The sequence below is a fragment of the Penicillium samsonianum genome, assembly GCF_028829775.1.
Source record: "Penicillium samsonianum strain IBT 33392 chromosome Unknown utg000009l_segment0_segment0, whole genome shotgun sequence".
NCBI lineage: Eukaryota > Fungi > Ascomycota > Eurotiomycetes > Eurotiales > Aspergillaceae > Penicillium > Penicillium samsonianum.
Genome location: NW_026643267.1, coordinates 342,736 through 368,693, shown reverse-complemented (window position 1 = coordinate 368,693; position 25,958 = coordinate 342,736). Strand labels below are relative to the sequence as shown.

Genomic DNA, 25,958 nt, shown 5'->3' with positions numbered 1-25,958 from the left:
ACGGCTGATGTCCTTCAAACAAGTCCCGAGCCAACCTAAGTATGCTAGCACGTCCATAATCTTCGTGGGGCTGCGGGGAACATATGTGGGGAGTTCTTCTTGTGCAGCTGAATTAATAGGACTACTATTCATTACTTGAATTCTGTTTTTGCTTTTGTTAGAGCGAGGGAAATATTGCCAGGTGATACGCATAATGGCGTGGATGTACATGTACATGTGTGACAATTCAGGCGCCAAGGCTGTAACTTTTGTCCATGAGGCTGTCATAGTTGACATACCCAGAGAGGAGAGTATGAAATATATATACAAGGTAGATTTTTTAATTTGGCTTTGCAACTCATGGGCCAGGGGCGCTGTCCATCAATTGGACTTCATTATCTGACTCGACCGGCTTTCTCAAGATCCAGCCACCCACGAACAACAGGATTGGGACAGATGATATGCCAGCTATCAACCCCAATGCCCAACCCATCGCCCCCCAGCCAGCCTCCTGACGAATAAAACCCGCAAAGAATGGCCCGATCAGACTCCCAGACGCGAACCCCATATTTGACAGTCCAAAAGCTAGAGCCATAGCGCCACCGCGACCGAAGATATCAGGAGTTTTATCTTCCTTCTCCTTCACAGCAAAGAAGACTTCGGCAATGAGAGGTGGCATAGCCACCGCAAAGCACAGCCCAACACAAGCGAGAAGGGCACATAGGAGAATCTTTTGCTGCATCGAGTTATCTGTGACGAAGCGCAGGAGCACCATCACGGGAACGGAAGCGAGAAATGCCCCTGCGGCGAGGTAGCGACAGGATTTGGGGTAATTATCGATAACGAACCCCGTCAGTGGGTCTAAGATGTGTGGCACCATGAGCGGGATGAAGATTAGTCCCTGGCCGCTTTGCTGCCACCCGAATGTCCCTTGCACGAAGAGCGGAAGGACACTGTCAAATGACGTCAGAACAATTGACAGGATGAAGTATCCCCAGACGGACACGACGAGACGGGGCGAGCTCAATAAAATGGCGATACGCCTGAACGCACTCCGTGAGGGGGGGGAGGCGGTTGGAATTCACGGGGTTCAGAGCCATTGGACGGCAAGTTGGGACGTTCTGAGGTTTCTCCCGACTTCTTTTCGGTGGATTGATCTCCATGCACAGAGAGCGGTGTCATCTCCGGCGCAAGCCATTTGATAGCATGTCTTCTCTCGATCAACAGCAATCGCAAGATGATATCGAGGGCGATGAAAGCGAAAGCAAGGCCAAAAACAGCATAATATCCACCATTCTCGTAGACAACTCCACCAAGAAGAGGTCCAGCTAGCGTTCCAACACTGATAGCCATGGAGACATATCCAATAGCTTGGCCGAGGTCGTCTTTTCCGACAGTGTCCACCATCAGTGCCAAGCCGGCCGTCCATACCACCGCAGCGGCAGCACCTTGAAACAAGCGACCAACAATCCACAACGCGATGTGAGTGCCGACACATAGCAGGGCTGTTGCAGCGGCCAGCGCAACGAGACCAACTAGCAAAGGCCACCGACGGGACTCGGCTCGATCAGCGACGTACCCGACAACAGGCGCAAAGGCCAACAACGCAGCCGAATACAGGGCGAGAAGAATCGATGTCCAGCTCTGGATATTTCCCTCTGCGATGCCCACTCTTTCTTTCAATGCGGTTGGCGTGACCGGTACGATAAGACCGTACATGAAAATGTCCGTTCCGGTAGCAAAGGCGACAACGAACATAATAAACCATTTTGACGACCTTAGCTCAACGAACTTGGGTCTTTTTTCCTCCTTCCCATGTGAGAAGGGCCACGTCCATAACCCCATGGCAAGTAAGAGTGTGATTGAGAGTAGGAATCGCAATCCGCGTAAACTGGTCAGATTGACCTCAGGGGCGAGAATGTACTACGCCTTGGGATGTCGGAAGTCAAGGTAAAGAAAGAATGTGGGAAGATATGTGCAACGTGCAATCAGCTTGATTCAAGATGATCAACTCCATTTGATAGAAAAAAAGCTGAAAAACAAGTCTCTGGGGCTCCAAAATCGGAGTTCGTAATTGATCGCCGATCGGGACGCGCGGGTCCCGAGACTGCAAACCTTCCGAGGTTTCATGTTTTGGATATTTTCTTTACTTGTTAGAGCTATATTGGTTGGTTCTGATATACAATGTGGCATGTACAATGTATATCTGTCAAGTGACACAATATTTGAAATACGCAAAATAAGCCACAGTTTCTAATTGAACGGTTGGAATTGCTACTTCATGATCTATACAGGTGACAGCCTGTTAACACAGATGTTTTTCCAAGCACTCAATCACAGACGAGCTTTAGGCGCTTGACTCTTTAGCAAATCCCTCAACTGTCTACGCAAAATTTTCCCACTAGGCGACTTGGGAATTTGCGACAAGACATGGATACCCCCACGCAGACGCTTATGGTTGGCAATGCGCTCATTCAGCCACGCGTGGATCCCATCAAGGACAGCCTTCTGATCCCTGTCCTTAGCCTGACGACTCAAAACCACAAAACCAACCGGCAGCTCAGTGGCCCTGTCATCGACCCACACTCCAGTCACAGCCGCATCCTCCACGTCGGGGTGATCGACCAGCTTTCCCTCCAACTCACTAGGGATGACCTGCAGTCCCTTGTACTTGATCATCTCCTTGATGCGATCATGGATAGTGACGTACCCATCTCCATCGATAGTGCCGATATCACCCGTGCGGAACCACCTCGATCCATCCTCGTCCACATGGAATGCGTCTTTCGTCGCTTCGTCGTTGTTATAATACCCCATCACCACGTTCGGACCACGACACCAAATCTCCGCAGGCTCTGTGGACCCGTCAGATGTGACGGCTGCATCTTTCATCGACTCGGGATCCACAAAGCGGAGCTGCATGTTCGGCACAATACAGCCCACCCCCGTGCTCCGCTTATCCATGCGGTCATTTGGGACGGCTGTCGCCATTGGTGAGGTCTCTGTCAGACCCCATGACTGGGTACAGAATACCTCTGTGTTTGAAATCTCCTTGAACTTGGCTTCGAGGGCGGACGATAATTCGATTGTGAGCGGTGCGGCGGCAGACATGATCCTGCGCACGCTACTTAAATCGTACTTGGAGACCCGTGGGTCTTTAACCAACATCAGGGCAATGGGCGGTACCACTGCCAACTCGTCTGGTCGGTATTTCTGGATGCAACTGAGGTATAGATCGAGGTCGAACTTTGGCATGATGACTACAGTTGTGCCCCACATCAAACTCTGGCAGATGAACAGGTTGAGGCCGTAGATATGGCTGAATGGCAGGAATGCAATGGCGGATTGTCTTGTTGGTCGCTGGGAGGGAAGACCAGATTCTATCATTTGGTGGCGCCATTGCTGGAGGTTTGAGGTGATGTTCTGGTGCGTTGTAATGACACCCTTGGCTGCACCTGATGTTCCAGACGAAAAGCAGATGAATGTGGGTTGGCGATCTGCCTCGGCCGGATCGATAGTGAGGAAATCACCGGGGGCAAATGTGCTGGCGAGATGATTGCATGTAGGTTGACCATTGATTGGTGCTTGGCCATCTATCAAGACAATGTTCTCGACAGATGTTCCCTTGGCTGCCTTTTGAGCAGTCCCCAGCAAAGATGAATGGACGATGATGAATCTGGCCCCGCTGGTCTTGAGCTGAGCGTTAAGCTCAAATGCCGTCAAAGCTGCACTGGTCGGAGCAACAATTGCTCTAGAGCCGATAATTGCATGGCATACCACAGGGTAATCGATTGTGTTGGGACTTAACAATGCCACGACATCGCTGGGCTTAACCCCTATACTTTGCCGGAGCCCGTTGGACAGAGAGCGTGTACGCTGGATCACATCTCCGAGAGTATATTGCTCTCCTGAGTCAGCATTGATATATATGGGACGGTCCAGGGGTGCGTTGAAAGGATTAGAGAACAAGTAAGAGACCAAATCCACTGATTTGATATCCAGATCTGGATATGGGGAACGGTAAATTGTTGGCATTTTGGGTATAGTATCAATTGCACTGAACTTGATTTCAAAGAGATATCGAGTCAATTGACCAAAAATGGCGACGTTAAATAGAAGTACAATGTACTCAGATACACAGTACTTTCGGAAGCCAGACTCGGCACTGAGGGCTCCATACGTGTTCCGTACCAAAGTGTGGGACCCCGCATTATATCTCGGCGTTGTGTTCTGATTGGTCAAATCTTAAACTTGGGAGACTTCAAAGGCTTCCTGCTCTGTCGGCCCTTCGGCTTCCTCGGTTTGATAAGCTCATCATTTTGGGGTCCTATAGTTGTGCCTAGGTACGTACCTGGGCAAGTAGCCAGTGACGTCCATCGTACGAAGCAGCCCTGGAGGCTATCTGTTTGCTTGGTTTGATGTTTGCCCTGTTTGTTCTTCCCCCTTTCCATCACAGCAATTAGTATTGGCACTCCTCCGATATGTACAGAATCAGAGATCATAGGAGACCAGGCCGAGACCAGACTCTGACGCCTATTGAAAATGATCCTCCCTGGGCGCTCTCTCATCACCCGCTCCATCATCCGCAATGTCAAATATCCCACACTGCAGGCCCAGCCCTGCGGTGTAGACCTCACACTAAAGCGCGTTCTCAAATGGACGTCGCCCGGAATAATCGACTTGGATAATCAACTCCGGCAGCCGGCCTCGACTGAAGAGATACATTTTCCCTCATCAAAGCAAAATACAAACCCATATTTAGATCTCCCGCAGGGTTCTTACCTTGTGGAATTCAACGAGACCGTCTCCGTTCCTCTGGACCTGATGGGCGAGATTTTCGTTCGCAGCTCATTATTTAGGTCCGGGGTGACGATACATGCTGGTGTTATGGATAGTGGGTATGAGGGGGCTGTCGGGGCATTAATGCAGGTCGTCAATCCCACGGGGTTGCGGCTGTATCCAGCTGCGCGTCTGGCGCAGTTTGTGTTCCACCAGATGAGTGAGAAGGTTGAGGGTTACAATGGAGTTTATCAAGGGATGACAGCTTTGCAATAGCCAAAATGCTTTTGAGATTGCGTCAATTGATGTCTTCTGGTCCATTTCTAACCGAATCAATTGTCTACCCACACCCCAGCACCTTCACAAGGAGCGGGATCAATTACGGTCCATGGGATGGCCGGATATCTAGACGTCAAGAGGCTTGAATATCCCCTCTTCAAAGGCCCTATCCCAAATCAACAGCAACCACTCCCTTGGTTCTTGCTTCCATCGCGCAGGCATCATGGCGCGAAGGCCCAGGCGGTTTAGATGCCTTTGCTGCGGCAGTGGTTCAGTCGCTGCAAAGCATAATTCATGAAACTTTGGCAAATCTGCCTCCTCGATAGTCGCGATAATGTTTCCTATAGGATTGGACCTGGGGGTGCGGTTGAGTTGAGCTGTGTATTAATTCCCGCCTTTCTGCTCGCTCTCAAAGGAGTGTGTCCACCCGTTACTCTCTACCGTCCCTTCCTTGGTGGTTGAATCAAGCTCAATATAAAATACCAAGTCCTAGCGTCCATCTTCTCGGGTGACATAGACGTTGAATGGCATGGCAGACAGTTGTGGATGTCTTTGACCTTCTTGGATGGGCTTTTTCAAAGTGATTTGTGTGCCCGGGGAAGAATGGGTGGGATTTTGTAGCCTGATGTATATTGTGTTGCCCATCTACATGATATTTTGAAGAATGGTCGCACAAGACAGATAACTACCGACCAGAATAATTGATTTCAATGCTATCTAGAGACCCATATAGGAGCCCAAACTCTAATCCCAACGTCAGATATGGCGTGTATGGAACCACAGACTACTTGTTGGGTTAGTATCATATTATCTCTCAGACGGCCATAAAACAAAGAAATAACTAACCCATCACAAAGGCTTAAAGATCCCCTTCCTGACAGCCATCTCCTCAACATCCTTCAGCCATTCCGTGCATCGGTAGAGCGGAGTATCAGGATACAGTCGGGTTCCCTTGAGCGTGACCTGAGCCCGGGGTGGAAGAACTGCCAGACAACATTCCTCCCGGAACCTCTCCAGATCTTCCTCCTCAATGGTCCCGATCTGCTTCTTTGAGTCTGGCACATGTTCTGGCAGCACCTCCGGGTTAGGTGTTGGCCTGGGTGTGTAATCCATGCCGTTCAGGATCGTTCCGGTGACATGGTGCAGCCAGCCCCTGTCCTCGCTTGGATCGGTTTCGATGTAGATGGCAATGTGGTTTCTCTGCGCACCGATCGATTCAGTGGTGAAGACTTTGAGAGCCATGGTTGGTGATGTACAAGGTTGTGTTGTTCGGAATAATATTTGGGTGCGAAAGCTGCGCTTTTAAGATCGAATGGGTTGGGGGTTTCACCGTGTCATGCAGCGGCTTAACAAGGTAGATTTTATTCTTGTCTGAGGTCAAAGGCAACCGCACTCCTATGTTTCTATTTACAAAGATATTGCTAGACATGTTTCATGACTCCAGAACATGAATACGTCACTTTGCGGTCAAAGAATATAGCCTCGGCTAATCATCAACATGCGGATCCTTCTACTAACTATATGACTGCGAGAACGGTAGCCTCAAAGCAGACTAGGGGATGTGGGAGATTCTCGGGGTGTAAACATGTGTTTAAGACCCCAAAGGGGCAGCGAAGTGATCCGATGTTTATTCAGTGATAACATCCGCTGCCACTATGTATTACCTCGTTATGTTGTCTGGGAGAACAGTTCAGACTTCAACGGAGAAGCGATTTCCCACCAAGGGGATCGCCAGGGTACTTCCGTACTCTTGGACATGGAACCTCCCATGCTCCATAATCAAGGGACTGGAACCGTTCAACTATCAAAATATGCATTGTTGAAATAAAACAAAGAGTGTGCAAAAGTCAGAACGCCTTCATGGCTTCCTGCCAGGTATGCATATGATGCTGGGAAATAAATCCATTTCAGGGCTCTCATGTGCCCAGCGTACGAAGAACAGACGATGCCATCGTGTCTGATTTGCTAAGTATGATCAAGATTGGAAGTTCATATTATAGCCACCCGTCTTCGGGTCCTGGACGAACTTGAAGTTGTCCGTCGACAGACCAAATGGGCTCAAGATCCCATTTCCGAGCTGTCCAATATCAGTATTGCTCTGTAATCCTGAAATGGATATTATCAGAGAAGAAGTACTCACATCCTTCAGCTTGCCCATCATATCGCCCATCTCCTTCTCCCGCGCCTGATTGATGCGCTCAGGGAGTTCCCGCAATGCGCGTTGTACAACTCTTTTATCATCTGCGGGAAGGTTTTCGATTTCAGCAAGGGCCTGGTAGTCCTCTGCAGCACCTTGCAGACTACCCCAGCCACCGATTTGGGTCTTCGCCTTTGCGCGTCTCATGAGGACTTTGGCTCGAAGTCGCATCACCTTGCTCCTTTGCTCATCCTGTTCTTGCAATCTTTGTAATTCCTTCAACTCAGCTTCCTCGTCATCTCCGGATAGTTCGACCACTGCGTCTGTGTGTGTTTTGTCGGATTCCGGTATTTGTTTCCCAGTCGTCTCGTCGCCCTTGTCCTGTGGGGTCGGTGGGATAATCTTGCTCAGGCGTTCGATGGAGACGGTTGCGGAGTCTACTGCGGCCTTCCAATCTTCCAATTTCAGGTGGCAAGCAGCGATATTACTGTGGATTATGGCGACATCGTAGTCAAGGTAGCTCGGGCAGGAAGCAAGAGCTCGATCGTAGCAGGAGATGGCTTGGTCATAGCTTGTCGCGAGAAATAGCTGATTTGCCTCGGATTTGATTTCGTGGGCTTCCTTCAGGAGTTGCTATCGCAAGGGAGATGTCAACATTCGGCTCCGGTCGTGAGCTTGATCACCGGTACAACTCACGGCTTCTTCTTCGGCGGGGAAGTGGGCATCGTGGAAGACATCCTCGTCGCCACTGTCATCGGCATCAATGGGAGTACCTTTCCCGTCGCGTTCGGGCGCATTAGAAGAGTTGCTCATTTTGTGAGAAGGTCGTCGTCGGCTAAGAACATCGGATGTTGCCAAGGGTTCAATCACGGGACTGATAGGACTGATAACGGTTATTCCCCGCGTCTTATCGAACGCCTTGTCAACATCCCACTCTGACACCGGTAAACAGACTGTACAGCCATGGGTTCCATTAATGAGTGAGTAAAACGTGGGTCGCAGATAGTGATTGCACCTGAACATCAATTGACTCGGTTGATAGCCTTCCCCGCATCCGAGCATGTCTCTTCGACATGGACGGCTTGTTGATTGACTCAGAGGATTTGTACTCTATAATCACGAATGAAATCCTCCAGAAGTACGGCAGACCCATCCTTCCTTGGTCAATCAAGGCGCAGCTGCAGGGTCGGCCCCAGCCGGAGGTTCGTCTCACACTATACATCGTTCTGTATCTGTGTACTGATGCTATATTTAGGCCGGCAAGATCTTCAACGACTTTGCCCAGCTCCCCATCAGCGATGAGGAGCTGAAGGAGGAGCAATTATCTCGTCAGCGACACTACTTCCCAAAGTCACAGCCGCTCCCCGGTGTGCCGACTCTGTTGTCCAACCTTGTGTCAACGCAGTCAAGCGACGAGCCTGTGTACATCGCGCTAGCAACATCATCACACAGAGGCAACTACAAATTAAAGACCGATCATCTGACCGAGCTGTTCAAAGCTTTCCCCGAACCTAACAAGGTTCTTGGTGATGATCCGCGCATTGGTAAGGGCCGAGGCAAGCCGCTTCCTGATATCTACCTGCTTGCTCTAGAGACCATCAACAACGAGCTGCGCAGCCAGGGGAAGACGGAGATCAAGCCGGAGGAGTGCCTTGTGTTTGAAGATGCGGTTCCGGGAGTCGAGGCTGGTCGTCGTGCGGGCATGCAGGTTGCCTGGTGCCCTCACCCGGGTCTCCTAGGAGCCTTCAAGGGCCGTGAGGAGGAAGTTCTCGCTGGAGCCACGGGTTCGCATAAGGAGGAGGAGAAGACCGATGCTGAGAAAGAGGCAGAGGAGCTTCAGGCGTGGCGTTTGCAGGGGTCTGGAACGCCTGGCAAGATCGGTGATGGGTTTGGCCAGCTCTATTCCACTTTGGAAGACTTCCCATATGCGAAGTACGGCATTCGGATTCCCTGAAGACTTGGTCTGGTTTTCTGAGGCAGTACATAGTACATAATTGGGTTTGATTTTCGGATGTCAATACACGTTACATGAGAGCGAGTAGAGCGTCTAGCGTAAAAAAGTAATTTACATTCACGCAGTGATTTAACGGCCTGTTGGTTTCTGGATAACTACAACGCTTTTCTGGACAGGTTCGCGGGTTGGATGAAATACATATGGTCGTCAGTACAACAGGTGTATATCATCCATGGATTGATTCAATCCTTTTGGGTAATGAGACCTACTGCCCCAAGACATTTCGGTTCTGACTGTCAAGGGGCAAGGAACTCATTCCACGACAGTCTCACCAGAGACTCTGACTTTGATAAAGCCTTCTTTTGGAGTGGCAGAGAGAAGATTAGAGACAACCGCGGTAGCACTTGTAATGATATTTCTTTGTGGCCATCTCTCGCGCATTCCAGGGTGTGCCACTGGGTCCTCCATCGGATGACTTGTTCAATTGGCACTTGATCTCATTCCCATACCAAGGAAACAGCACAATGAGGTCTATTTTCCTTTTGCACCTCAACCTGCGGGGTCTAAGTCATGGGTTGTCTCGGATTCTGACAACAGAAATGGCATCGACCATACCTTGAGGCTGTTATCGGCCTGCTCGGTGTTCTTCGCTGGAATGTCTTCATCAGAGGAATCATTTGAAACAAAATGTCGCTGCCCAGAGCAGGTTGCGACAACACTTCCCATGGGGTGAAACATTGTACTCGTCACGGCATCTGTCATACATCAGTACTGAGCATCTTGGGGATTGTCAAAGGACTTACCATCATGCACTTTAAACTCCCAATCGGGCTCCTTCCCACCTGCACAGTGCTCCGGACTCCTCCAAACCCTCATAAACCCATCGGTACCGCCAGCCCAAATCTCATGAGAGCCACCAGGACCAGAGGGAACAACATCAATTTTCATGCGTTGATTCGTATGAGCCTTGCGCCCGCGCAAGTGCCCAAGCAGTTGCCCCGTGACCCGCACATCATAAACCAAAATGCCATCACTCTTTCGCTCGGCGACATACAGATACCTGCCACATGGGCTCCAGACAAGCTGTGTGACTCCGCGGCCCCCGATATCACGGTTTGCGTTGGTCTTTGCCACACTGAAAGTCCCAAGGAGCTCACCCGAGCCATTGGAGCTGTACAGTCCGACGTGTCTGGTGAAAGTGCCTGCAGCAAGGATACCGTCCCCGCTGGGGTTCAAAGCCAGGGCTGAAACAATGCCTTTCATGCCGATACCGCCGCCGACGATCTGCTTACGTTTGCTGGGGATAGTCGGCATTGAGGAGATTGGACCTTGTGCTCCTGTTCGGGACACGTCGAAGAGACAGATCAGACTATCTGAGCCTGTGAGGAAGTGGGTCCCACCCATCGTGGATGGGTAGATCATCGAGTGCGGTGTTATGAATGCTTCTGTCATTGGATTTACCAGGGAGTAGCTCGCCACTGATGTAGGAGCCAGAGCTGATGATAGCCGAATTGGATGATCACGAACAGATGAGAGGAATAGCGTAGTGGATGGATCTTGAAGGTTGTAGAAGGGATAGATTGCGGTAGCATAAGTCGGCTCCACTGAGGGCAGAGTTGAGTATGGGGATATTTGGTGCATGGGCTTGTCCTCAAGTAGATCCGGTGGCCTGACTGCGTGAGCGAAAGAATCAATGGCAAGGATGACGCGCCGACTTACAAGATCCATGTTCTGATAGAATGATCCGCTGAATCTGTCAGCAGAGTCGTTCCGTCTGGGCTCCTGTGCACCATAAGGTCAGTAAAGATTGATCATGGGTCGATGTACTAGGCTTACCATTCTGCACTCTTGAAATAGCCGAGGTCGGTGTTTTGATCTGCGGGTTCATCACCGGAGGTTGCTCCAGGCTCACTTTGGACTGTTGACAGTGAAGTTGAAGAGAGTCGCGATTGATCAATTGGTGATAAGTCTCTCCCACTTTGTCGTTTTGTTGATGCCACGCATACTGGCGCCCACTCTTTGGCATTCTCATCAGCCATAACGATTAAGTTAAAAGATAGTATAGTTAATAAACTATAAGAAAGCGGTGAATAAGGTGGATTTGATTAGACGGGCAGAAATATCTAGGTAAGAATACGCATGGTAAGGCGGGTATATAGGGCAGAATATGAAGTGGATGGAACTTCTGTATCCTTATTACCCGTGGACATATCACACCTCATTAAAGTCGAAGGATCGACGGAGAGCAAATAAAAGGTTATATATAGAAAAGTCTCTTATATAAAGTATTTTCCCCGCCTTTTTCTGCCGTCTAGCTAACAAACTGATAAGGGGGAGAAAATATCAGAAAACAGACATCTAAAAAGTCCAACTGGGTACTAGCCTAATTAGCTAGTCTTGGCGCTCTCCAGGGCTTAGGTAACTATGGTATTATTTAAGCAAATCGTGCTAGGAGGTCCCCGGGGCCAGATTTTTCTAAATTACAATGGTTTACAAAAAAATGGGTTCGATTTTAATGAGCTGAGACTTCGGGGCTGTATATGTATAGGGATGAGTAAACGGTCCTTTCCAAGCTAGGGAAAAGGCCGGGTCGGATAAACAAAGTACCGAGAAGCTTCGCGCATTCCGCAAATCGCATCTGCGCAGCTTTGTTCCCATTGAGGGGGCCCATTGACAGGTTCCATTTTCATTCAAGCATTTGAAGCCTATTATCACATTCTCAGCTATGTTTGCTCCAAAGGCAGCGGCGCCTGCCACAGGCGGGCTTTCTCTCAACACAAACTCCACCAGTTCTTTGTTGTTAGTGCTCCCATCCATATTTCTTTGTCTCTGATTATACCTATCAGACCTATCGCCTGACCCCTTGCTCTGATTCGCATCGTTTCCTCCCCAATCCCTGGTTATTCCCGGCTCGCAGGCTAGGGTCACGGTGGTCTCAGGCAGAAAAAAAAAGCTAACCGGAACCTCCCATCAACAGCGGCGGCAACACGGCCACATCCACAGCTACTCCCGGTGCAACTAATACCAGCAGTCTCTTCGGGAACGCCGCGAGCTCGACAGCACCTAAACCAGCAGGAGGCTTGTTCGGCGCCCCGGCTGCAGGAACCACACCACAAGCACAACCGACCGGATCCAACATGTTTGGAGGTCAACAGCAGAGCGGTGCGACCGGCAGCAACCTTTTCGGAGGCGCAAATACAACCACACAGCCTTCTGGGACAGGCAATATGTTCGGTGGGTCAACTGCTGGCGCTGGCACCGGCACGACTCAAGGAACAACGGGTGGTGGCTTGGGTGGCAGCACTCTTTTCGGCGGTGGTGCGTCTACAGCTCAAACTCAAGCAAAGCCAGCATTTGCTGGACTCGGTGGACTCGGAGCCGCTGGTGTCGGCAGTGGGCTTGCTGGGGGATTAACAGGAGGAGCCACGGGGGGCATGTTGTAAGTGGCCGCGCTTTTGCTCGTCCCGTCTCATGGCTTATATTCTAATAATTTACAGTGGTGGCGGCCAGAGCACAGCCCAACAACAACAACCTCAAAAGCCTACCCTCTCTCTCTTCGGCCAGCCAGCGCCCGCACAGACCACACAACCACTCCAACAGAGCACTGCTACCAGCACGGTGATCCCGGGTGTGAAAGTTGACGTCAGCAATCTCCTACCAACCACAAAATTCGAGAGCTGCGCCGATGAGATCCGTAGCCAAATCGAGGCTATCGACAAGCACATCCTGAACCAGATGAAGATGTGCCATGAGGTCGGGGATCTGCTCCCGACTATCGAGAAGCAGGGTGCCACAATTCCTAACGATGTCGAATTTGTACAAGGCAAACTTGAAACCATGCAACACGCGCTTGAGAACGATGCCAGTGACATTGATGGGCTGCGCAGCCTTGTCACACGGGATGCGGCCGAGGCTCAAGTTGCCTTCCGAGCCATTGATACGCTGAAGCTCCCTCTACAATACCAGTCAACTAGTGGTGGGTGGTGGTCTGTGCAGGATCAACAGATTCCGGAGCGATCTATGCGCTCGAGTCGCAAAAATACACTTGCTCTTCCCGACGGCGTTGAGGGTGACGCGTCTACTGACGTCAATGGAGTCCCCGTCAATCTGGTTGATTACTTCTCTCATCGCTCGAAGGAGATGAAAGAAGTTCTTACAAGATATACCGGCAACCTCAAAGAGATCGAGGACCATCTTCACGGTGTCGAAGCTACGCTCAACCGCCAAATCAGCGACTTTGTGAGCTCCAAGTCTCGTGAGGGAGCTGCAGGGACACCCCGGTCCACCATCAACGAACTTTCCGGTGTTCTCTCAGATGTCGAGGCTGGCATCATGGGTGTTGCCACTCGTCTGAGCAATGTGTCGGAACAAGTACAAGATTTGTCGATTGGGCAGCAGTCTCTTGGTGATGGCCGGCTTCATCTGGGATAGATAGAAGAATCTAGCGAGTTTGGTCTGTATTTTTATGGGAGCTGATCTTCAGCATGCGAAACATGACATCCAGCAGTTTATCTGTTAACTCCGAACTCTCATTACTCCGAGCCCTAATTGTAGACCGAATATATAGCCATACGTCGTAAAATAAGAACAAGCTAGACAAGCTAGATCACCTAGGCTTAGATCATTCCAAAAGTCAAATTCTTTTGAGCCAATCCAATGTATTCAAGCTCTATATTGCATAACTAACAGACTATGTACATTGTAGTAATTGCATGAGTTGTGTACCACTATGTAGGCATGGGGCCCGGGGACCAGTGAGGCTGATGAGTAACCCGTCGCAAAAACCCGCCACTCTTGCGTGATCGCCTCCTTAGCGCCATTCCTAATCTCGACCTCCACTCTTCTGCACGATGTATATGAACGCTTCTATCCTTATTCACCACGCATTCAAAGATCTTGACTTCGAGATAGCTCATCTGAAACAGCGGTGAGAGCTAGTATATCGACTGAGCGGCCGTTTTCCATGTTCATTTGATGAAGATGGCAAATTTCGCCATCAACGTCAGCAAAATTGCGTGATCACCTTGAATATTCTAGGGAGAAAGAGCGGGTCTCTCTCAAAATACAACATCCATTTAGAACCAATTATTTCGTGCCCAGTTTCTCCATTGTGTTCGCCTGAGGTGATTCATCTGGGAAATTGCGCCATTTCCATGAACTCCGGGGCATGCGAGATCCGTAATCATTCCAGAATGGCGTTATCTGGGGTTGACTCACTTGGTCCACATCAATTGCATGCTTGATTTGTCTCCCTAGCTTGTATCTATATAAGTCGGTTCTTCCCTCTATCCAAACTTAGTTCCAATTATACTTTGATAATAATCTCGCTCCATCATCCGCATTTCACATTTTCATCTGCATTCATTTTTACATACATCGTCACTTGGATTGGAGATGGCGCCATCATTGGAAGAGCCCGTGGTCACCGTGGCCCCAACTGTGGCCAAGTTCACCGTCCCCGTCAGAGCGGAGGACCTCGCTGGCGACAACAAATTTGGATATCAGCCTGGCCGGACACCAGTCACTCAACACGACAACTATGCACACGAAGACTTTTTGCCCTCATTTCCGGACGTCCATTGGGCCCCGCTTGAGTACACTCCCTACCAGGACAAGGGACTGCGAGGAGACCCAAAGTTCCGCAACCTTCTGAGGGATGCCACAGCCGTTTTCGACCACAACCCTAAGATTGGAACTGAAGTTCATGGTGTTGATCTCTCAAAGCTTGATGATTCACAGCGGGATGACCTTGCCCGGTTGATTGCATACCGAGGCGTTGTCTTTTTCCGTTCCCAGAAGAACTTCGATATCGAGGCTCAACGTCAATTGGGCCAATATTGGGGCAAGCTGCACAAGGTAGGACATCTGACTGGAGCTATATATAAAAGTATACATACTAACAATATATAGCACGCCACCACATCCGTTCCCCAAAAGCCAGGTCTCGAGGATGTCCATGTCGTCTACACTGGCGATAACTCCGGCGACAACCGTGCCCTCTTCACACCCAGTTTCTTATGGCACTCAGACGTGACCTATGAAATCCAGCCACCATCCTACACATCACTTAAGCTTCTCTCCGGGCCACCCCGCGGAGGCGGTGGCGACACTCTTTGGTCCTCGCAATACGCCGCTTACGACGTGCTCTCCTCTCACATGCAAAACTATCTTAAAGGCCTCACAGCCATCCACTCAGCCGACATGCAAGCCAACGACTCCCGGGCACTAGGCCGGCCAGTGCGTCGGGACCCCGTCACTACCGAACACCCACTTATTCGGACGAACCCAGTCACCGGCTGGAACGGACTGTTCTTCAACCCTGGCTTCGTGAAGAAGATCATCGGTATCCCGGCCGCTGAAAGCGACGCTATCATCCGGTTCCTGACTGATGTGATCGCCACGACCCAAGAGATGCATGCCCGCTTCTCATGGGGTGAGGATGATGTCGCGCTCTGGGATAACAGGTCTACCAACCACAGTGCTTCCTATGGCTTTACGCCGCACCGCCGCCATGCTGTGCGCGTTGCGGTCCATGCCGAGAAGCCTGTGCTTGAAGAGTCTGGCAAATCCCAGGAGGATGAATTCAATGCTTTGTATGGACTGCCGGCTGTCAACAAAAATGGGGCTCGCCAGTCGAACTATAACGACTAGGTTGGCTGCGAAAGGTTCATGGTAATTGGAGTTTATTCTTTCTCTCATAGCAGTTAGCGACATATCACAATCAGCGAAATATTATCATTCTTTTCTTTCTTTCATTACATGTGCCTGTTTAGACAAGTTTCTCCCCTGTAGCTGTGTTTACCCTAAAGCTCGTGCCTGCCTAATTGGGACTGTTTGTCGTCCCTCGCACCTTCCCAGTTCACAACCCAACTTCCCCCATTTCTTCGGCACGTCCACGGGTTCTCTCCCTCGTAAACAAACTCTTCTCGTCACGGTCTCTTTCTCCCCTTCTTTGCGACAAAATGGCTTCCAACCAACCAACTCTTCTCCAGTACGCCAGATTCTACAATATCGCAGAGGATTCCACTCGATATTGTCCAATTAATTATGCAGACGACAAATGTGAGCCAAAAACTCCCATTCCCCCTGTTGAGGGTCTCGACCCCGAACACCCAGAAGAACGCCTCAAAGAAATCGACCGACGCTTCTGCACTGACCTCATGATGGAGAAGCTCCCAACTGAGCCCGAGGATATGAAGGTGCTGAGCGGATGTCTCCAGCTCGACTCTGTCAAGGGAAATATCTGGCGTGGTATCCTGCCTGAAGTGACAACATCTGATCATAAAGGCGAGGCTCTTCTCCTCACAACCATGGATGAGAGAATGGTCACTTCGTCCGAGTTCCATTCCACCTTCGCTCAGAGTCCAGTTCCATCTTCGCCTACCCCTTCGGTTCATCTGGTCGTTCCTAGTGGCCCTGATGTCCCTGTTGTTCCTATGAATACGCGTGATGTCTTTGATTACTACGAGTCCAGCATGTCCATGTCCCAGTCAAACAGTGTTGACGGTTTTACTGCGCTTGGCAATGTGCCTGTCGAGTCCTCGAATATTACTACGACATCCCATCTTGCAGGAGATGCCTTGCCCCCCATCGTGGATCCATCGGGGACCGTGCATCAGTTTGTCAGTATTGAGTCTGACCCTGTTCCCTCTATTCATGATCAAGAGAGCGAGACTTACGCTTCGAGCGTACTGAGCTCTGAGGTGAGTACTCGACAAATAATTATTGATGCAAGGACTAGCTAACCAAGACAAGCATCCCACCGAAAGTGAATTCAGTGCATTTGTTTTCGATGACAACATGTCCGCACCTACATTCGAAGTCAGTCCATACAACAAATCGCAGCCCACCACTGTTTTTTCTCCTAGTCTGACCAAAGAAAAAGGATTCTCCATTGGCAGGGTTGGCAGCCAAAAAGCGCAAGCACCCAGAGCTCTGAAGGGAAAGAAAGGAACGAAAGCTTCTTTGGAGCCTGTGGCGGATACTGGAATACCTTATGGACAGAAGGGAATCGTGGCCGCTACTCTCAGTACGCTTCATGAAGATACACTTGTTGCGTCAAAGGGTACATGTTCGAGTCCCTCAATAACTCGGCCAGCAAATGGTCAGAATGTCACTCAGCTAGCACGAGATCCGCAAAATGCAAACGATAACCATGTTTCCTTCAGAACTCCTTGCGAGAAAAACCTCAATACTATGGCAGCACATACTTCCTCATCCGTGGACAAGAGAGACTCTTGCGTCGCTCAGCAGGAGCTGTTTCGCATGAAACTGGGCTACAAGTCGCATTCCACAGGATTGAGGAAAGACCCTTTCAAGCCTCCACATGATGTTTCTCCCGTAGATTATACAGAGACCCCGAAATCATCCAACAAAGCGTTTGGTGGCCTCGGATCTCTATCCCTGTTTATGCAAACCAGAGGTAGTGACGGAGGATATGCTACCTCGCCGCATGATCCATCATCCCTTTCCCTGGCAGCATCCACGAGAAGTGGACAAGGCGAGTTTTCAAATGTCCCTTCACTCTTGGGTGACAGTTCCCCAGACCCTGATGAGAACCCTTCGGATACCTCTCGTTCGCCGAGCCCTGCCTTCTCCATGCAGGAAAGGGTGACCCGATCGGCATTCAACCCGCCGCCGATATTGTTCCTGTCTACCACCCTCCTGACAACCCACCCGTTGGTCGTACGAGATATGGAGAGGTGGCCAGATAATCCACCCAAATTGATCTATCGGGAGTATGGGGATGCTTACTCAGATTCCCGATATCACTACGATGCAGAAATCATTCTGGCACCTGATACTGGGCTTATTCTGACGACCCCTCATGAGCTGACACAGCGGTATCTTCCAGGGCATGGTCCAAGGGATGCAAGGCTCAATGGAATCCAGGGAATTGATTCCCCGCTCAGAGAAAAGATTTTCTGCCTCATGCATCGATATGCGCTTCTAGTTGTTCTCATCTGCAAACCTGGCGGAGCAGACGTCAGCAGAGTTGCGAATGACTCCCTGATAAGGGAAAGCAACTTGCTCTCTCAATTTTGTGACACCTACAAGGGATTGTCCACAACATTACTGATACCGATCCCGAACCACTCGTCATACATTGCATTGTGGTGTTTCGGTATGGGAAGGCTTCGATACGAATTGTTTCGCCCTGGCATGATGGAAAACATCACGGAAGGGGAGTCAGAATATGAAGTCGCACTCCGCGACCTGGGAATTAATCCTTTCGCGGCGCGCTTTATCTTAGATAAAATTCGCGTTAGTCGTTTCAACCCATATCCTAGTGTCCATCCATCTCCACCCTCTCATGAGATAGTTGCCAACGCCAGCTCAGATTCAAGGGCTTTCGATGTGTTCATAACCATGGAGTCCTTCGAGCGGAATTTTGAATACGGGTATGTTATTGGCGACGAGTTGATTAGCAAGGTGTCGGAAGTGATCGAATTAATGGGGTACTCGATCAATGGGGATGAGACTGACAGTGATGATACTCATGGTACTCAGATCAGCTTTGAATAGTTGTCTGGGGCCACGGGCTGTCATCATTAGCATGATGGGCAGGAAGATGCAGATATCAACTGTTGCGTGTCAAGAATCAGTATTGATAATCAGATTCAGTCTATCAGAATGTTACCTCTACTGTACACTTGACCATGGACCTTGAAGATACATGTATCTAGAAAACGCTTACCAATGGCACCCAATAAAGAATTTGGACAATATGCCAGAGAAAATGGAGAGGAGATGATCAAGTCTGCAATTACCGACTACCCACCCCAGCATAAGCACCAGGAGAAGGCAAGTCGCATTTAATTTAAAAGTACAGTGGACGAAGACATGCAAGACCTAAGGCCAATCCAGCGCTTCAAAAACTCATGCATGCAAAATAGAAAGACAGGCCAAAATAGGAGCCACAACAGACATGATACCTAAACAATCAAATGTCAAATATCACCCAGTGAGAGCATCCTTATTCGCTATTATTTTTTGTTTTTTTTCCTTGGTCGGTGTTCTTGAGATCGTTGAGAAAGGTCGAGCTCGTGACGTCGCGTATGATACACGTCAGGGGTCTTCCAATATCCCCGTCGCGATTTACAGCAAAACGGAGATTGGTGTCGACATGACAGAGGGAGGTTAGATGGCGGCGAAACAAAATCATATAAGAATATTGTCTTGGAGACTAATTTACTCCTTGATCTTGGCCAGGATACTAGTGGGGTTGTTAGTTGTTGTTCATGGTTGTCGGCGAAAACACAGGGGGAAGGAAATAAACATACTCGTGATCACGGAAGAGGGTGTACTCCTCCTCACCGACCTTGATGGCGTTACCACCGAACTGAACAGAGACACGTTAGTACATATTGTTCCGTGTATTCGCGAGGGATTGTTGGGACCACATACCTGGGGGATGAGGACCTTGTCACCGGCGTTGACACCCATGGGGAGACGCTTGCCGTCGCGGTCAAGGAGACCGGGGCCAACGGCGAGGACCTGAGCCTCGTTCTGCTCCTTGACGGCAGCCTCGGGGAGGAAGATACCGGAGGCAGTCTTGGCCTCAGGCTTGATGCGCTGGACCAGGACGCGGTCCAGGAGGGGGGCGAGGGACTTGATGTTGCGGAGGACAGACTGTAAATGGGGTTGAGTTAGTGATTGTGTTTCTCAATGAGGCAACCGAATTGAATTGGGAATCGCGCGCGCTGCGCGGGTTTTCGGCTATCCGGGCTCGGCTTGGAGGATGAAAAGTTGGGCGTGGAGGTGCTGGTAGCACGCTCCGGGAGCTGGGGAAATAGGGATATTCGGATTGTGGGATCAATCGGGATAGACCACGTACCATTGTGAAGGTGAAGGAGATTCCTGAGGAGATGGGTTGAGGATGGGGATGGAGAAGGGAAGAAGATGGAACTGGTCCGGGGGAAGAAGATCTGGACTGGAGAAATTTCCAGAATGCCAAGACCGAACCATGAGCTTCTTTCCGAACAGCCTTCTCTCGTTCTCTCAAGGGATTAATTTACCTGTGGATTTTATAACAATCTTTTATCTGTTGGCGTTCAAGTATTCACTGTTATTTTTTATTATTGAGATATCTGGTATAGCTGTCCGTTTAGGTACTTTAGGTACGTTGTATATGTTGTACACTCCTTCCCCGGTCTACAGCTTTAATTCTGCGGAAGAAGCTTGAACTTGTAAATCGTCCATTGTCATTGCTATTCCCTTTGTATGCATGAAACGCCGTGAGATCCCATTATTCCGAGGGCGAACCCGAAGCTACATCACAGTAATACGAATCCCATATCAAACTACCATCTTCGGCCACGTCCTCGGCCCCCGTAACCTCCACCACGTTGATCGTATCCGCCATAGCCCATTTGACCCTGACCCCCTTGGTTGAATCCTTGACCCTGGGGCTGGCCCCCGAAGCCAGGTTGACCCTGCTGACCACCACCGGGCATCATCGACTGAGCGTGCTGCATGAAAGCCATAGGATCCATATTAGACGGGTCCAAGCCCTGGGACATCATGCTGGCTAGCATGCCCTGCATCATATCGGGGTTCATATCCGGCATACCGGGCATGCCAGCCATGGGCGGCGCAGCACTAGCCGGAGCAGCGGGGCCTGGTGCACTAGGCATCGGGGGCATTCCCATGCCCATGAAGGCCTGCATATCGTCCATCTGTCTCTTCTGACTGCCGACTTCTTGTCTCACGCCTTGTTGCTTGAGACAGTATCCGGCCCATGTGAACTCATCGAATCCGTAGTTGAAGTAGTCGGAGAGATCTGACCCAGGTCGACGCCAGGGTTTGTCGTCAGATGGGAAGTCGGCGTCCATGTCCGTGGACATGATCGGCTTCCCTGTCATAGGGTGGATGGGGTTTGCATTGACGTCGATGGTGGAGCTGTGAATGGCTGGGTAGGCAGAGCCTGGCTTTTCTGAGGAGGGTCTTGCGGCCGCAGCTGGGTGTCCGGGAATCGGAGTCGCTGTTTCGTATCGAGGAGTCGCGGTAGGCGTCGCAGACGTTGTTAACCCCGACGAGTCTGCGGAGGACGGCCGTTGTGGTTCTTGTCGTAAGCTTGCATGGCGCGGGTGAGAGCTAGAAAGATCAGCAAGAGTGCAGGGAGCGCGATGGTAGCTAACTCACGCTTCGGGAGCTGGTGCGCCTTCGGGTGCCTCTGTGATAATATTGAAGTCATCCTGCAGATATAATTAGTAAGGAAAATTTTCAGATAGGTGCAAGCACGGTGCGTACATCATCTTCGTCTTCCTCTTCTACCTCATCGTCGTCTTCCATGTAATTGTTATCCTGCGGTTGGCCTGGAGCTGCATTTTGTGTGTGGTTCAGGGATTGTGTTGTCGGCACCGCGTCGACGGGATCATAGAAGTCGTCTTCTTCTTCGTCCATGGTTTCTGAATTTCAATTCGACGGGTAAATGCTGCAGAAAGTTGTATTAAAGAGGATCGAGATCGAAGGTTGCGCGCATGGGAACCGGGTTTGTCTTGTTTGCAGCGGTGTACCTTTGGGCGGTTTCAGAGTTGAAAGTACATAGTATACGGCGACCATTACACGTTTGAATATTTGATTCTGATGTAATACTGAATATCGCGTAGCTTACCTGTGAAAAAATTGATATAATGTTATTTTGAACCTGTAAAGGCTTGTTATAATCTGGTGTTGTACAATATCCAGAACGCTGGAAATTCAGGGTCACGTGCTGGCCACCAGACGTCACCGACCAACTCGGTTCTCTCATTTCAGTCGTCAAATCTAAGATTAATATCTCGCAATTCAACATGGCAGAAGAAGGGGAGAGTAACACATCCACTCCACGGTCCTTCGCCGGCCAGACCGTCTCCGCGGAGGAGATGCTCAAAGAGCAAACCGTCGGTCTGGTTCATCTCTCCGACTTTCGCAAGCGGCGCGCGGATGTTTTAGAGGCAAAAGAGCGCGAGGCGCATGACAAGTCTCTGGGTCTACTGGCATCTGGTAATTCAAGAAGCGCAACTCCCTCTGCAGGCGATGTGACTGACGGGTAAGCCAAGAGCCTCGATTTTTCTTTCCGTTCATTTGAGCTGATCGCAGCGCAACAGGTCAACGCCTCCCCGGAGTGACGGTCCCCCGAAAAAGAAGAAAAAGAAGGCCTTTGCGAAAAGCAAGCTGTCATTCGGCGACGACCAGGACGAGGGGGAGGAATCCGCAGCAACTCCACGCGACTCAAGTGTATCACGGTCAGGTTCGAAAACACCCGCCGAGGATAGTGCTACACGACGCATGAAAGCGAACCCGAACGCACCCCCTCCACCCAAAGCTTTGACAAAGGCATCCTTGGAAGCTGAAGCGCTGGCTCGCGACACTCTCCGCAAGGAGTTCTTGATCATGCAGGAGGCTGTGAAGAATACCGATATTCTCATTCCATTCGTCTTCTATGATGGAACAAGTATACCAGCTGGAGCTGTCAAAGTCAAGAAGGGCGACCATGTTTGGTTGTTCTTGGATCGGTGCCGGAAGGTTGGTGCTGAGATGGGCGTACGTGGTGCCAGCGGTGCATCCAAGGCGAAGAAAGATAATCGCCGAGAGTGGGCACGAGTCAGTGTCGACGACTTGATGCTTGTCAAGGGCGATATTATTGTTCCGCATGTAAGCTTACCCGCCGGGATTTTGATTTTCACTGGTCTAGTATCTCATCTAATATTCACACAGCATTACGAGTTTTACTACTTCATCGCCAATCGAGTGCCCAGTCTCTCTCGAGCTGGCGGTTTGCTGTTTGATTATTCCAACAAACCCCCCGTTGCCGATTCCACCAATTCCACCAATTCCACCGATGATCCGCTGTCCCAACCTAGTGACGATCAACTAGAGGGCGCAGACAAAGATTTCTCAGAAACCAAGGTCGTAGATCGACGGTGGTATGAGAAAAACAAGCATATATACCCAGCCAGTCTGTGGCATGAGTATGAGCCCGGCAAAGAGTTTGAGGAGAAGATGACTTCCACACGGCGCGATGCTCAGGGAAATACATTCTTTTTCTAGCTCGCAGAAAATTTTATGAAAATAATCACTATAATAGACAAATACCAAATGTTCTCTGTTCAAGTTGTTGTTTCATTACAAGATTTCCTCCTGAGGTTGACTAAACTAATAACATCCCCTAAGGCTAACTCGTGACCTTCACTTCTTGCCCTCTCCGCATCCCATCGCCAGCGACACCATGGACTTTTCGCTAAGATGCAATTCCCTCAAATGTCGGGCAGAATTGAAAGAGAAAGCAGTGGTGACAACCTGTTCGTAAGTTGCTCCCTCGTGGATCAGCTTAGGCGGAAGGCTGATGATTCCAGGCACATCTTCTGTCATGGATGCGCAGAGAGCCTCCGGCTCTCTCGTCCAACCACCAGCAATCGGCTCTGTCCTGCGTGTCAGACGGTACTTCTCAATCCAGATGACGCTGTTTCGACAATCTTGAATCCGACGGAGGACTACAAAACAAGCGTGTTGAGTGGGTTAGATCCAAACACAATCATGGAATGTGCTGGTCGCGCACTTGCGTTTTGGGCATATCAAAGCACACAGGAGATGTCTGTCTCACTCCCTTGGTATAAAAACACACCCTAAGATTATCCAAGTCTGACTCGAGCAGATTCTACCAGGAATACCGAGCGAAGACGCTTACGGACAAGTATGCCAACGTGAGCACGCAGATGGACAAGGTCATCCACAATGCCAACACAGAGATCCTGTCATTGCAGAACAAGCTGTCCGGTTAGTCCAATTGAGTCTGCTCTTACTTGGAGATCCGACTAACGTACTGCAGACATGCAATCATCTCAAGAAGACCTCCAAAAGAAAAATCAAGAACTGAATGATATGTACCGTGACAAGAACAACAAACTCGCTCAAATGACCAATCTCTACAACCTCCTCAAAGCTCGTGCCATGCGGTCCAGAATGCAGACCGCAGCCTCGGACACAGTCTCCCAAGCTCTCTCATCGCTCAATGCCCCTGCTCCTACCTCCATTACTCGGTCTGATGTCCCAGCGCTGCCTTCTGCCCCACTTACACGAAATCCGAAGACTCCCACGTTTCCCGTCAACCCAGATGGAGTTGAACAGCTGCATCGGTACCAACGAAGCGGCACTGGTAGTTCCAAAAGGGCAAGGACGAAGATACCTCGCGAAGCCCCAATGCCGCCCCCTGCTCGGCCAAATTGGGATGGGCAAAATAGTATGTACTGAACTACAGTCTTCAAGGCATGACGGCTAATGTGCTTCTGACTAGGCAAAGGTCCAGATCCCGCTCCCCAGCATCGTACTCGACTTCCACGCATTTCTCGGACTCCGACTGTCTCATCTGAGTTTCCTCCTGGTGATGCTATTACGCAGCGGTTTGGGCGTTGATTGTTTATCTATTGGTTGGGGTATTTGTATGGATATGGAGCGGTTATCTCTACTGATCTTTCGACCAGGACCTTGGTGTTGTATGTTGAAGCTCTTCAGACTTAGTATGATTCGATTCACGGTCACTAAGTGAAAGCCCTTATTTTCGCCTACATAGTACTTGCATGCCAATAAACCAACTCACGTTTCAAACTCATATCGTATATACAAGTAGCCATTGTTCGTCACCCCTTATATAGAGAAAAATTGGCAGGACATAGGTTAGCCTCTCATGGGAAAGACAAGCAGTCTGGTATCTCCAGGGCTACCTAGATACAGGCCACTCGGGACGTGACAAACGAAGAGCACATGTGGGGGAGTAAACTCCTCTATGCATGCATAGTATCTACCCAACTCCGCAACCCCAAGTTGAGTCTCATATGTTATTTACCCTTTGCATATGCGACTTGATTGTTCGACCTCAAGATAACCAGTCGCGTGTCTCTTTTATTGGACACCTCTTTCCTTTATTTTTCCTCTTCACTCATCCCCATCCCTCCCCATCACCCTCATCTTCACCTTCACCTTCCCCATCTCCATCTCCATCTCCATCTCCATCTCCATCTCCATCTCCATCTCCATCTTCATCTCCATTACTATCTCCATCACTATCATGAGACCACGCGTCACCACATAACACCATGTCTGCGAGTCATCGTACGTTACCCTCTTTAGTTGCTTGAGGGTGTTTCTAACTTGCTGTCCGCTTTAGCTTATCGCAATCTCCAACTGCCTCGCGATGCACCATTCGAGCTGAAGCCCTCGCCGGGCAAAGGATGGGGCGCTTTCGCCACAAAACGCATTGAACGAGGATCCCTAATCTTGAAAGAAAGGGCCCTTCTCGTTGTGAAGGATTCATCTCCTGATGTCATGGAAGTCAGCATTTTTGATGCCTTTTTTCAACTATCGCCCGACGAAAGAACGCAATTCAATCTACTTCTAAACTCGAAGCAATTTACAAGTCTGCTTAATATGTTGGCCGAAAACTCTTTCAGCGCGGACGAGCCTCCAGCCCATGGGCTGTTTCCTCTTTGCTCACGATTCAATCATTCGTGTATACCCAACGCGAGGAGTCCAACCGCCCGAGCGGATGTTACCGAACTTTACGCCACCAAGGACATCGACGCTGGCGAAGAGATCTACTTCTGTTACCATCCAGACCTTAAATCCAACACCAGACATGAACGTCAGGCATACCTGGGATTCGTCTGCAACTGCAAAGCGTGTCTGCCTGGAACTTCCTTTCAACAACTCAGCGACATCCGACGACGAATGATCCGAGGACTGCAGTACATTTTACGAGGAGTTGACTTGGATGGAAAAAGACAAATTTCACAGTCACCTATCATTACTGATCCCAAGTTGAAAGCTGCTGCTGAAACCCACGGTATCCCT

General features: G+C 50.0%; 14 protein-coding genes across 14 annotated transcripts; 6 read left to right on the top strand and 8 right to left on the bottom strand.

Annotated features, from left to right (window-relative positions):
- Nucleotides 1–337: 337 nt before the first annotated feature.
- N7471_013216 (MFS transporter) lies at nucleotides 338–1,737 on the bottom strand (the record flags this gene model as incomplete). Its single annotated transcript, XM_057285935.1, has 2 exons — nucleotides 338–1,022; nucleotides 1,085–1,737. 2 exons carry the CDS (start codon nucleotides 1,735–1,737, stop codon nucleotides 338–340), a joined length of 1,338 nt encoding a protein of 445 aa, XP_057129260.1.
- Nucleotides 1,738–2,313: 576 nt separating this feature from the next.
- On the bottom strand, nucleotides 2,314–4,014 carry N7471_013215 (acyl--CoA ligase; the record flags this gene model as incomplete). The annotated part of the gene is made up of 1 exon (XM_057285934.1): nucleotides 2,314–4,014. One exon carries the CDS (start codon nucleotides 4,012–4,014, stop codon nucleotides 2,314–2,316), a length of 1,701 nt encoding a protein of 566 aa, XP_057129259.1.
- Nucleotides 4,015–4,521: 507 nt separating this feature from the next.
- N7471_013214 (putative dUTP diphosphatase Dut) lies at nucleotides 4,522–5,034 on the top strand (the record flags this gene model as incomplete). Its single annotated transcript, XM_057285933.1, has 1 exon — nucleotides 4,522–5,034. One exon carries the CDS (start codon nucleotides 4,522–4,524, stop codon nucleotides 5,032–5,034), a length of 513 nt encoding a protein of 170 aa, XP_057129258.1.
- Nucleotides 5,035–5,163: 129 nt separating this feature from the next.
- N7471_013213 (uncharacterized protein) lies at nucleotides 5,164–5,552 on the bottom strand (the record flags this gene model as incomplete). Its single annotated transcript, XM_057285932.1, has 2 exons — nucleotides 5,164–5,392; nucleotides 5,479–5,552. 2 exons carry the CDS (start codon nucleotides 5,550–5,552, stop codon nucleotides 5,164–5,166), a joined length of 303 nt encoding a protein of 100 aa, XP_057129257.1.
- Nucleotides 5,553–5,886: 334 nt separating this feature from the next.
- Nucleotides 5,887–6,279, bottom strand: N7471_013212 (uncharacterized protein; the record flags this gene model as incomplete). The annotated part of the gene is made up of 1 exon (XM_057285931.1): nucleotides 5,887–6,279. One exon carries the CDS (start codon nucleotides 6,277–6,279, stop codon nucleotides 5,887–5,889), a length of 393 nt encoding a protein of 130 aa, XP_057129256.1.
- Nucleotides 6,280–6,424: 145 nt separating this feature from the next.
- On the bottom strand, nucleotides 6,425–8,015 carry N7471_013211 (uncharacterized protein). The gene is made up of 3 exons (XM_057285930.1): nucleotides 7,871–8,015; nucleotides 7,178–7,807; nucleotides 6,425–7,114 (listed from the first exon to the last, which is right to left on the bottom strand). Exons 1-3 carry the CDS (start codon nucleotides 7,985–7,987, stop codon nucleotides 7,013–7,015), a joined length of 849 nt encoding a protein of 282 aa, XP_057129255.1. The 5' UTR covers nucleotides 7,988–8,015; the 3' UTR covers nucleotides 6,425–7,012.
- Nucleotides 8,016–8,105: 90 nt separating this feature from the next.
- Nucleotides 8,106–9,260, top strand: N7471_013210 (haloacid dehalogenase superfamily protein). Its single transcript, XM_057285929.1, has 3 exons — nucleotides 8,106–8,154; nucleotides 8,217–8,376; nucleotides 8,430–9,260. The coding sequence occupies exons 1-3, from the start codon at nucleotides 8,138–8,140 to the stop codon at nucleotides 9,126–9,128; spliced, it is 876 nt and encodes a 291-aa protein (XP_057129254.1). The 5' UTR covers nucleotides 8,106–8,137; the 3' UTR covers nucleotides 9,129–9,260.
- Nucleotides 9,261–9,677: 417 nt separating this feature from the next.
- N7471_013209 (uncharacterized protein) lies at nucleotides 9,678–11,167 on the bottom strand (the record flags this gene model as incomplete). The annotated part of the gene is made up of 4 exons (XM_057285928.1): nucleotides 9,678–9,883; nucleotides 9,932–10,797; nucleotides 10,848–10,910; nucleotides 10,965–11,167. 4 exons carry the CDS (start codon nucleotides 11,165–11,167, stop codon nucleotides 9,678–9,680), a joined length of 1,338 nt encoding a protein of 445 aa, XP_057129253.1.
- Nucleotides 11,168–11,853: 686 nt separating this feature from the next.
- N7471_013208 (nucleoporin FG repeat-containing protein) lies at nucleotides 11,854–13,559 on the top strand (the record flags this gene model as incomplete). Its single annotated transcript, XM_057285927.1, has 3 exons — nucleotides 11,854–11,927; nucleotides 12,106–12,567; nucleotides 12,626–13,559. The coding sequence occupies 3 exons, from the start codon at nucleotides 11,854–11,856 to the stop codon at nucleotides 13,557–13,559; spliced, it is 1,470 nt and encodes a 489-aa protein (XP_057129252.1).
- Nucleotides 13,560–14,438: 879 nt separating this feature from the next.
- N7471_013207 (TauD/TfdA dioxygenase family protein) lies at nucleotides 14,439–15,883 on the top strand. The gene is made up of 2 exons (XM_057285926.1): nucleotides 14,439–14,984; nucleotides 15,039–15,883. The coding sequence occupies exons 1-2, from the start codon at nucleotides 14,523–14,525 to the stop codon at nucleotides 15,777–15,779; spliced, it is 1,203 nt and encodes a 400-aa protein (XP_057129251.1). The 5' UTR covers nucleotides 14,439–14,522; the 3' UTR covers nucleotides 15,780–15,883.
- Nucleotides 15,884–16,090: 207 nt separating this feature from the next.
- Nucleotides 16,091–18,653, top strand: N7471_013206 (uncharacterized protein; the record flags this gene model as incomplete). Its single annotated transcript, XM_057285925.1, has 2 exons — nucleotides 16,091–16,831; nucleotides 16,884–18,653. The coding sequence occupies 2 exons, from the start codon at nucleotides 16,091–16,093 to the stop codon at nucleotides 18,651–18,653; spliced, it is 2,511 nt and encodes an 836-aa protein (XP_057129250.1).
- Nucleotides 18,654–19,319: 666 nt separating this feature from the next.
- On the bottom strand, nucleotides 19,320–19,968 carry N7471_013205 (co-chaperone GroES family protein; the record flags this gene model as incomplete). Its single annotated transcript, XM_057285924.1, has 4 exons — nucleotides 19,320–19,344; nucleotides 19,412–19,470; nucleotides 19,536–19,760; nucleotides 19,966–19,968. 4 exons carry the CDS (start codon nucleotides 19,966–19,968, stop codon nucleotides 19,320–19,322), a joined length of 312 nt encoding a protein of 103 aa, XP_057129249.1.
- A 288-nt stretch (nucleotides 19,969–20,256) lies between these two features.
- fip1 (cleavage polyadenylation factor subunit FIP1) lies at nucleotides 20,257–21,646 on the bottom strand. The gene is made up of 3 exons (XM_057285923.1): nucleotides 21,381–21,646; nucleotides 21,273–21,325; nucleotides 20,257–21,224 (listed from the first exon to the last, which is right to left on the bottom strand). The coding sequence occupies exons 1-3, from the start codon at nucleotides 21,531–21,533 to the stop codon at nucleotides 20,432–20,434; spliced, it is 999 nt and encodes a 332-aa protein (XP_057129248.1). The 5' UTR covers nucleotides 21,534–21,646; the 3' UTR covers nucleotides 20,257–20,431.
- Nucleotides 21,647–21,922: 276 nt separating this feature from the next.
- On the top strand, nucleotides 21,923–24,524 carry N7471_013203 (Zinc finger RING-type; the record flags this gene model as incomplete). Its single annotated transcript, XM_057285922.1, has 8 exons — nucleotides 21,923–22,161; nucleotides 22,220–22,766; nucleotides 22,830–23,038; nucleotides 23,286–23,417; nucleotides 23,468–23,704; nucleotides 23,767–23,888; nucleotides 23,941–24,351; nucleotides 24,406–24,524. 8 exons carry the CDS (start codon nucleotides 21,923–21,925, stop codon nucleotides 24,522–24,524), a joined length of 2,016 nt encoding a protein of 671 aa, XP_057129247.1.
- Nucleotides 24,525–25,958: the final 1,434 nt, after the last annotated feature.